This window comes from Dermacentor albipictus, chromosome 2 (assembly GCF_038994185.2).
Source record: "Dermacentor albipictus isolate Rhodes 1998 colony chromosome 2, USDA_Dalb.pri_finalv2, whole genome shotgun sequence".
NCBI lineage: Eukaryota > Metazoa > Arthropoda > Arachnida > Ixodida > Ixodidae > Dermacentor > Dermacentor albipictus.
Genome location: NC_091822.1, coordinates 88,158,648 through 88,169,780, shown reverse-complemented (window position 1 = coordinate 88,169,780; position 11,133 = coordinate 88,158,648). Strand labels below are relative to the sequence as shown.

Sequence of the window (11,133 nt, the reverse complement as noted above, 5' to 3'; positions counted from 1 at the left end):
ATGGTTTGCTGGAGGTGCGGTAACGTATCATAGTGAAAAAAACAAGAGCCACTCAAGCAGAGGAATTGCCAGTCTCGATCGCCAGGCAGAACCAGCCTTTTGCTACGACCCACCACAAGTATAACCATGAAAACTTACACAAATAGCGAAAGGAAGTTACTACAGCAAAAATTTCGGCGCTAAGTGCAAGTGTGAAGAGACCATCAGTGATCTTCTGTGCCACTGTTCTCGATTTGATAACCAACGTCAGACTCTGCCTTGAACAGACTGGACGATAGGTCATTTACAAAAGAAAAGATCTCGGGAGCCTGCTGTCACAGTTCATTAGCCCCGAAAGCAGTTCGAGCGCTTCTTCACTACCAGACTTGAGTGCCCGACTATAGACATCCTGCACCTTTGTGCATGTGAAAGTGCGATAGACTCATGCTTCCCTCCTCTCTCTCTCTCTCTTTCACTCCCCCTCCCCCTCCTCAAGTGTAGCGTACCAAACTGGACTCAGTCTGCTTAACCTACCTGCCTTTCCTTCCTACCTTCTCTCTCTCTCTGTCTCTCTCGGCAAGGCATGCGGCGAGAACCACGGAGAAAACCTGCCATCCCTTTGCAGAGATTCTGCGTTGCCGAATAACCTAAGGTTGACGCTTTAGAGAAACTATGATTACGTTATTTGTGGGACGATTCCGCACTTACGTCTACAACCATATTTTATAATCCGAAACAAAAAAAATTCCACAGAACCCATCTCACGATGAGTATCGACGGTAATGCGTTAGCATTAAATCAGTATCGCGACACAACGTATCGCCAGCGTTGAAACGATTGATGTACGAGGCGTGTATTGCAGAGGGACGTCCCTTTCGTGCTTCCCTAAGAACAATCGGTGTCATCAAGAGATACCACCACGTAGCCTGCGCGCCCCGTCCGAAATGCATGGCACGCCGGTGCGTATACTGACGTCGAGAAATGCGTCATGCGGTAACCGGGCTCCTCTCTCGTGCTTCTTTCTGGGCACGCTGCGCCATCTAGTGACACTGCCGAAAAGTCTATGCGTGGCCTCCAAGAAGAGAAGCGTGGCGCGCGAGCGCCTGCTAGCGCCGGGAATTGTTCCCTTGCTTGGCCGCACAATCAGTGGCTGGGTGTGTTCCGATAAGAACAGACCAAAGTGAGCGACGGGGAAGGGGGGTGGGCCCCGACCATTTTTGGTCTTGAGTAACATTTCTAGACGAGGTGGGAAAATCTGCCTGTAGAAAGGAATAAACCTACATTTGGCGAAACATGGCATGGATTTTTCGAAAAAATTATTGTCTCACTAAGAAGAGAAAAGTCCGTTTTAACGATCTGCACACTTAACAAATTGGAAGGTTAATCACTCTCAAAATGAACGCACTGTACTCCGTCAAACATTTCCAGTTAATCGACACCCCGGAAAGCTAAGTTTAGTCGCCCGCAATGCGTTTTTGAAAAATTGCCAAACTGCTTTTTGAGCAACTACCTCTGACTGAAACTGAAATCAGGGTTCTTTTGGAAGCCATATTATATAAGTTGGCGAAGCTAAGGAATACTTCTGATAAATTTTCGAAAGCCTCTGCGCAAACTAAAAAAAAGTATGCAAGACCACCACGCATTTATTTAGTTATAAGATCCAAAAATGACAAAATTGCAACAACACGCCAAATTGGAACATTAGAAAGGCTTAATAAAGGTAATCATGGTAAATTTTTCTTAAAATTGTATGAAATACCCAACCCGGAGAGGTAAATCTAGTATGAAGCATTAGCTTTGTTTTACCTTAGAACAGTGAGCCTTTTTTCACACATATGCGTGCTCACTCAACGATGCATCTCGTTCTAATAGTAAAACGAGAATCACACTTATACTGACTTCTGAACTCATTATTTTTGTTGTAGTGAAGAAGACGCTACGCAACAATAGACCATATTCACATTATCAATCAGGTGATAGAGTAATGTGCGGAATATAACCAACCCTTATATATAGCTTTCATTGATTATGAGAAAGCGTTTGATTCAGTCGAAACCTCAGCAGTCATGGAGGCATTGCGGAATCAGGGTGTTGGCGAGCCACAGTAAAAATACTGAAAGATATCTGTAGCGGCTCCACAGCCACCGTAGCCCTCCGTAAAGAAAGCAACAAAATCCGAATACAGAAAGGCGTCAGGCAGGGAGATACGATCTCTCCAATGCTATTCACAGCGTGTTTACAGGAGGCATTCAGAGACCTGGATTGGGAAGAATTGGGGATAAGAATTAACGGAGAATACCTTAGTAAATTGCGACTCGCTGATAATATTGCCTTGCTTAGTAACTCAGGGGACCAATTGCAATGCATGCTCATGGACCTAGAGAGGCAAAGCAGAAGGGTGGGTCTAAAAGTTAGTCTGCAGAAGTCTATAGTAATGTCTAACAGTCTTGGAAGAGAACAGCAGTTTACGATAGGTAGTGAGGCACTGGAAGTGGAACATCTACTTAGGGCAGGTAGTGACCGCGGATCCGGATCATGAGACGGAAATAATCAGAAGAACAAGAGCGGTCTGGGGTGCGTTTGGCAGGCATTCTCAGATCATGAACAGCAGGTTGCCATTATCCCTCAAGAGAAAAGTGTATAACAGCTGTGTCTTACCAGTACTCACGTACGGGGCAGAAACCTGGAGGCTTACGAAAAGGGTTCTACTCAAATTGAGGATGTCGCAACGAGCTATGGGAAGAAGAATGATGGATGTAATGTTAAGGGATAAGAAAACAGCAGATTGGGTGAGGGAACAAACGCGAGCTAATGACATCTTAGTGGAAATCAAGAAAAATAAATGGGCATGGGCAGGACATGTAATGAGGAGGGCAGATAACTGATGATCATTTAGGATTCCTGACTGGATTCCAAAGGAAGGGAAGCGTAGCAGAGGGCGGCAGAAGTTAGGTGGGCGGATCAGATTAAGAAGTTTGCAGGGACAACATGGCCACAATTAGTACATGACCGAGGTAGTTGAAGAAGTATGGGAGAGGCCTTTGCCCAGCAGTGGGCATAACCAGGATGATGATGATGATGATGACGAAGAGGGACCCAGAGTGCTCCGCGTGTACATGAACGATGCACCGGCATGGTGAGCGAGCGAGATGACGCCTCTGCAATGCATGAGCAAGCTGGGTACGTTCACATGAGGACAATCGCAAAACTAGTGCCCAATATTAACGCCAAAGCATCATATACCCCCTGACGCGAAATAACCGGCGTTGGTTGTTATCATCAGATGGTGCTAAAATCCACGCGACCAAATCATGACGTCACGTTCCCGGCGCAAGGCCTGCATCGTCTCACACTGCGAAATCCCCCGGTGAACAGCCACGGCGTCGGGCGAACGCCGTGGCCCATACCAAAAAAATTTACTTTTGCCCGATTTGAAAACTCAGTTGACCTACGCTTAGAATCGACCTATAACATCTGAACTATAAAAAATGAAAGTCCACGTGCCTCGAACTGGTCATCCCTTGCTACCTAATGGGACGTTCAACTAGTTCCAAGAGATACATCACGTGTCAGGCACTCAGGCGCTCCCAGAGTAACCAGAGTGGCTTCGTCATCGACTTCCAGTTAGATCGCGGTGACCCTTACAGGTAGGAGATCTTCCAAACACTCCTGCACGGGGCACAGCCGTCTGAATGAGCCAAGGGAGTGCGTTCTAAGCGCTCGATTCCAATCTGTCGAATGTACCATAAATCCCACGGAGGAGCGACTAGTACGTGAAAGATCAATGCCACGAGCACACTGTGGTCGTTTCTCTCTCGCTGTCTTTATTTTTCTCAAGCTCTGCAGCAAAACCGAACTTGAAGTGAGCGCTACAGAAGCGGGCTTCTGAATGACCTTAGCACATTCACGCCGTCGAAAGGGTATTGGCTGTACAGAAGCGCAACTCCTAGCAACATCGGTAGCGTTTTCTATGGAAAGCCGCCACAATGTTTCTTAAAACGAAACGCCGCTTCCTCCCAGATATTTCTTTATCCTGACTGCTCCAGTTCAAAGCGTTCCATTTTTTTCAACGCTGTTCGAAGCAAGCCCCATTTCTCGTCCAGCGCAGCACCCGTTCACGATGCTTCCGCGGGTGGCTTTCACTTCCGCCGTTGGGAAGCCGAAGGGCTCGCAGATTGCGCGTTTCACGCAACACGCAGTGGCAGATGTCGCATCTTATCCCGCTGCACCGTCGACATGCAAACCGCGTGCACGCGCGCACTCAATGCGGCTCCGCTGCATGCACCACGCGCAGATAACCGCAGCCACCGTGCGAGAACGAATGGACTTGCACGATCGCCGCGCACGTGAGACCACGAGTAGTTGGGGTGGGTCCGATGGAAAACTGGTAACGTGGCACATGCGCCTAGTGTCACGTTATCGCTGCGAGGTCCAAAGAATGTGCAAGAAAGCCACGCGTAATGGATTGACGAAAGCAAGTCGGAATAAAAGAAACGCCTCCGCACATTCAGCGCGCAGTGTGCGCTATTTTGTGAGCACCCACTCGAATATTACGGCAGGTCAACCATAGAATGTTCCAGAAGCAATATCATGTCGTGCAACCTGTGTAAATAAATAAATATATACTTAGCTTTCAATAAAACAAAGTAAGGCCTGCATAAGCGTATATTATAAAGATTGTTAAAGAATTCTCTCTGTGGTATAGACAGCGCCCACACCACTCTGCAGCAGTAATGATGTACGGTGCTATAGTTCAGTGAAACTGTACCCAGCTTTTTCAAGACGGACTAGTGTAGCCAGAAGCCGCGTAGTTCTTTGTGGCGATTCTACTTCTTTTATTTACCGGACGTATGCGGATGTCCCTTTATTTGATAATACTATTGCATGGATGTTAATAAACATTTCAGATTTTGTAGTGCCGTTTAGATGAGCTGCAATTATGCTCTTTGAGTTTTATACGCAAAAAATCCAAATTCAGACGATAGTGGATGTATTGGCAATAACTGGTGAACGCGCGCTCATGGCAAACCATGAATTGAGTTACTCGCCGTTCTGAGACCAGCTGAAGCTACTTTCGGGGAACCTTGCAAAATTTTTTAGTAGTTTTCTGCCACAGTTTCCTATTTTTGTAAAGCACGCAGTACAGCATGCCACAGAACATGAAGCACAGGCGCGCATACATTCGTTTTAACTTCAGTGAGTTGCTAACGCTGGAAATTGGGACAACTGGGAGGATGGCATTTTTAGGTAATAGTCCTTCCTATTCCATGCTACTGAGTTTCTGAACATCTAGCCAAACGTTCCCCAGATTCGCCGAGTGTTCCTGGCCTTTCTTCTCGTTCGATGTTATCGTGCGCGTGCCGTGAACTTCTGTAGGTCCTCGTTGCGAGTAACATTCGTATGAAAACGCCTTGCAGGAATCTATTGAATAAAACCGAGACGATTGCTTGTGCCGATGCAGCAATGGGAAGTTAACAAACGCAATATAATGCAGAAACGTATTGATCTTCTTGCTGTACCCTATCATTTACACCAACAGATACTCGCTTGTATTCTTGAAGTACCTGATTAAACCTACATACTAAGGCGGATCAATAACATCACAAAAACTCTACCACGCAAGTCAACTTGGCCAGCTTCATGAATGCGTTTAACTTGTTTTTTGGTAGGTCAGTTTGTTGGTGTCTTTAAAGGACGGAAGTGGAGAAAGGAACGCCAAGGGCTCTTGAAAATCCAAGCAAAGCTCTTGGTCGGGGCAAATTTGGCATTCCAATGGTGCGCTGTAAGCCAACAGGCAGCGCCTCATAGAAAGAAATAGCTTAACATTACCCCGACAGGCCAGTCGGTATAACTCGGACAGGTAGAGAAATGTCGAAATCCACGCGGCCACATTATTTGCGGCGCTGCTCGCACCGACGCTTCACCGGTATACCCCCTGCAACCATAACCCGGATTGAAAGCGAAATGAGAGGAAGGGAAAACGACGACGGTGCTAGGGGGGTGTTCGATGAGAGCGGGGTGGCACTCTCTCTGAGCGCAACAAATATCCCCGCATAGCCGGCGAGCCAGGCAAAGCAGCTTCAAGACGTGGCGTTGGATATCTGAAAAGCCATCTTCGACGTACAGTCTGCCTCCTCCACCGACCCCCCTCCCCCCCACTCAGCCTCCCCTTCTCCCGATGCCACTAAGACCACCATCTTACGCTTTCGCTAGTTGTAGACGCCACAGGAACAAGAACAGCGACGAGGAAGAGGCAGCAAAATGCGAGTAGAGGAGGGTGGTTCTGCGTGGAAGGACGAACGGGCCGTGAGGAGGATAGGGGGGGGGGGGGGGCGGCTAGGAAAGCGGCTGGAGCTGGCGTAGGGCCTTTCGGAAATTACGAAAGCGCGCTCGCGTTCTGTCACATAGCGCCGAACGCCGCCCCTCCTCCCCGAGAGCATTTGAGCCTCCCCCACCTCCCGCTTCTGCCATCGACGTGGATGCAGGAGGAGATGCCTGCGCGATCGAACACCGCCTGGGCAGGCGAGCTTGCACGTATTGTGTGCATGATGCTGCTGCTGCGAGAGAGAGAGAGACATGGCACCCTCACGATCCTCGCCGTGGTGCCCCAGTGAGGACACGAAGAAGGGCGGACGGACAAGCGCCGGTTCCCGCCGCCGCCGACCTTGAGGGGCCTTGCGTGCCTCCATACGCACGACGTCATTTTCAGGCTCGTGGCTTTCGCCCTCACCGCGCGGGTTAGGCACGCACGTCCACGTTCCACCAAAAGAAAAGCGTCGTCGAGGCACGTCTTCGACGTCATCATCAGCAGCGAAAGTTGCGCGTCTAAATGGCTCTCCTCTTCACGCTCCCACCGCTACCAGCAACTCTCGCATCCGTATCGTCCTTTCTTGATCCGCCTCCTCCTCCCCCCTCCCCACCTCCGTTACATCTTGCCCTGATTTTTCCCCTCGGTTGCCCCCGTGTCAACCTGTTCTGGAACACTTTCCTCCAATCCCCCTCCACTTTCTCGACTATTCTCCGGTGAGCCGCTTCTGCTTACTTTGTACGCGGCCACCACGAATCACCGGTCGGCGATCGCAGTTCGCTCCCGTTGGGCATTGTACCTCCTGGGCGCCGGGTGCTCATCCGCGAAGACGGGACTCAAGGCCGCGCTCGCTGGACTTGCGTAGCGCCCTCACCCCGGCGTGCGTCGACTGTTCGTGACCCCTCTTCGGAGGGTGGAGTGTGTCACTCATGAGGACGGTGAGTGCACGTTGCCCGCTTTACCAGTCGCCTCGGTGTCCCTGCTTGTTCTCGCCATCTGGCACCTGGCGGTCGGTGCTACGTTGGTCAATCGTCCCTAACCCCCGTTTACATGTAGCTGTCACTCGTGAAGGCTATCGCGAGCTGCTCTGTACTCGTGAGCTGGAGAGCGCATTTGGGCGCACTGCGGTCATTTTTGCTCAACTTCTGTCGTCCTTCATGCTTGTGTGTGAATCGCAGGTCAACGTTGACACGCGTTATCCATGTGCGGCACTTCCGGTGATGGATGACAGGACGTCGCATTTATCAATACCTGAAGCCCTGCAAGAGGAGCTGCAATGGAATCGCTGGCTTTTAAACGATTCTCCGGTATCAAAACTTGAATATAGATATGTGGATAGTAAAAGAAGCCCGAAAACACTGAGGTGACAAGAACAAAAAGAGCTGTCGACTTGTGTACGAAAGCACGACTAGTGAAATTTCCTAAATTAAATATTAGTACCTATACAAGGCAAAATTTTAAGCGCTTACCCACTGCGTGCCTTACTCGCCCTCTCGTTCTGACACCCCGAGTATGTCGCAGAAAGATAACATGAAGAAATGTAGGAATCACTGGACTTGCAACGTCTTTTACATAAAGGAAAAACCCAGATCGCTGCCCACAAAGTCTTTTACTGTGCGCTCTAGTTTTTTAATGCTGCTCCAGAATTTTCTGAGTGCTCGCAAAATCGTCATGCTTCCACGAACACAAAAAAACCACTGAGTTCGCTCTCGTATGAAGAGAGTTGTTATCGAAGTGCCCACCCTTACGTTCCGCCAACTAGTCAAGCCACTGAATGAGGAGAAGCCTTCGTGAAACGGTGCGTAACTTCACACACTTACATCGGGCACACAAATGACCAGCGAGTTCATTCCGCGATGTTCAAAAGCGACCGTAACACGCTGTCAGTTTCCTACACGCACGCACCAACATAATTGCGCTCTCCGCTTACGGTGTAGCCGCTTCAAATTCCACCGTGTATTCGTGAACGGAGATGAGTGGCGAGTATTTGTTACGAGACGTGTTTCGCTGACGTTTCGCATATGTGCGCATTTTAATTTCCATGCGGAGTGTGAGTACTTGCTTGCGAGTAGCACCCTATATACCCAACTATCGTACACCAAGATTAAAAGATATGCAAATTCCACGTATCTGGACAGAACCAAGATGATGTTTGCCCTTGCTTGGAGGTACTCAGATTATATTTCAGCATTCCGCCTAATTAGATAATTAGTAAGTACATTCCGCCTAATTATAATATCAACTTCTCAAATACTATAATTACATGAAATGTGACGATGAGAAAATTGTGGAGCAACATGAAAAAACTCCCCATACAGGTTTTTATTGCCCAATACGAGCTACATAAAAAGTGTTTTTCCGAGCCTGAAAGAAGCCCGCGAGTTCACACAAATTACCACAAGCAAAGAGACATTTGAGAAGTTGATTGATTACTCTAGGCTAATTATGTAATTAGGCGGAATGCGATAAATAATCCCAGCATCTCCATGTGACGGCAAACAACATCACCTCAGTTCGGTCCAGCTACGTGGCATTTGCACATCTTTAAATCTTGGTGCAGGACAGTTCCTGCACCCTGTACATACTCGCTGAAGGTTTACGGATTATTGCATAGTCAGTGTTTTGTTCGTTAGGTTAATTCTTCTTTGATGCAAGCGTGCTTTCTTTTTCACCTCATGCAGATTGATTTTATCTTTCATGGTCGTTGTTTTTGTCCTGAAAGGCTGGCCATAAACCTTGAATATATATCCGATGGTATTGCAATGAAGCAATCAATCGGTGGCTTAGCGTTGCCCTGCTGAGCTTGATGTCGTCCGTTCGATCCTCGATGAGGCGACGGTGTTCCGAAGGGGGCAACATGAGAAAATGCTCGTCTACATAAATTTAGGTGCACGATAAGGAACTGCAGGTGATGAAAATTAATCTTGAGTCCCCCACTACAGCAAACGTCATAATTATATCGTGCTTCCGGCACGTAAAACACCAGGTCTTATATTTTTAATCGGCTTGCTAAATGTAACGCCTGTCCATCACATTTCTTTCTTTCTTTTATATAATCTGTCCTATCAAAGGGCCAAGCACATGCATACTTCCTGATCGAAACGCCATCATTCATGTCATAGCACCTCGATTTCTTCAAGCCAGCGTGAACGCCTGCAGCCTGGGATGCTGCTAAATAAACATTGCTGACGGCACTTGATTTCTATTCCGATGGCGTGATTTCGAGGCGTTCCACATTCCATACTATTTATACGGTTTCACCATAAATCACAGCACAAGATTTGCGCGATTAGCGGTAATTTCACCAAGTTACAGCAAAAGGAAAAATTCAGAGCCATTCCGCTCTGTGAAGGCGGTGACCAGGGAGCTCTGTATGTGGTGATAAGTATACTGTTTAAAAAATGTTGATTGAAAATAAAAGACACATACCCCAACGAATTTAAATTTTTCACGATTTTCTTTTGTTGTTTCATTAAATTGCATACAGAATGCATTTTTCTATCTTTAACTTTCCTTTGTTTGCTTTTTTCGATTATTATTTGGTCAACAAGGTGACTATCGCTTTATGATCGCTGTGATACACGGCCAGTGGCTCTTTGACAACACTGGATAGATTCTCGGCCAACGTGAGGTCTATAGACTACCCATGACGCGTCGTGGGCACACTGATGTTTGTGCAACATTGAACGCCGAACCTTTCCAAGAGGAACGCCATGAACCACTATCTATCTGGCCGAGACACGCCTACGTTGAAATCACCCACAATTACGATGGAACTGGAGTCGGTAGGCCTGATCCAACCGAAAGGTCTAACGCGTGGCGTTCACGGCCCGTTCTTCGTCCGTATTACGTGCTGCTTGCCGTCGCCGCGACGGCAAGCAGCACGTAAGCTTTCTGGCCACGACGGTGTCATCGTGGGCGCCCTGTTCTTCTGCAGTCCTCACCGCACGCGGCCTACCCATTGCACGGGTGGAAGGGAATTTAGATAAGGTTACGTGGTTAGCCTATAGAGCCCGTGACCTCAAACCGCAATCCATACTAAACAGTGACTATTCCGGTTTTACTTTTTTATTACGGTATGTTTTTTTTTTAAATTACAATACGTTTTGCCCCTTGCGATTAAACGCAGCTTGGACATATGCTGCGATGTGCTTTTGCTTTATGCTTTAGCTCGTCTAGCTCTAGAGTGGCTGTCCTTTCTTCTTTTTTTTTACCTACGCACATAAGCCGCCAGAACCTAGCGTATAACAGCTCCCCTATAATAAGATCACGTTTTTTTGCCTGCGTACAGGTACGAGAGGTGACGTCTATGGGCACTGAAGAAGAAGTATTTTAATGACTGAATAATCCAGAGAGGTCGGCCGGATAATGGAGCAACTGGCTTGCTGCTCTAAGTAAGGGGAGGGGAAGAGGGGAAGAAAAAGGGTCGCAGGGGAGGGGGGTGATAATGGGCACTGAAAATTAATTAGTTGTATGCAGAACTCACTTACGTGCAGAACGTGTAGAAGCAAAGGGCGAATAAAAATACACCGTGAAGCAGGGCGGAGTTTTACTCTCGCTTCCAGTGACATTCCATGATTCCTTGGTTATTGCAGTCGGCAATCGCGTACCATGGTCCCTGCTCTGCAATATAAACCAGTAAATCGAAGCGACAGATCCTAGCAGGCAACCTTTGGATTTATGGGGGGCTGAGTGAACTGGGTATCACCGGCGGCTCCTTCCAAGTCTCACCGCCATTGGCAAGCATCCTCGCGTGCTGCAAACATTTAGCGTGGCCGCAGCTTTTTTAACCCGCCATGCTGGCAATGACTCAGTGCAAATTCCCAGCACAATACGTGGTGCCTCAA

The 11,133-nt window shown here is 48.0% G+C and overlaps 1 protein-coding gene across 1 annotated transcript in view; it reads left to right on the top strand.

Annotated features, from left to right (window-relative positions):
- Window positions 1–6,977: 6,977 nt before the first annotated feature.
- The window catches only part of LOC135900946 (mucin-2-like), a 39,557-nt gene continuing 35,401 nt past the window's right edge, over window positions 6,978–11,133 (top strand). Inside the window, exon 1 of the mRNA XM_065430573.1 lies at window positions 6,978–7,224. Within this exon, the coding sequence (XP_065286645.1) occupies window positions 7,216–7,224 (9 nt within the window). The 5' untranslated portion in view covers window positions 6,978–7,215. The remainder of the gene's footprint in view (window positions 7,225–11,133) is intronic.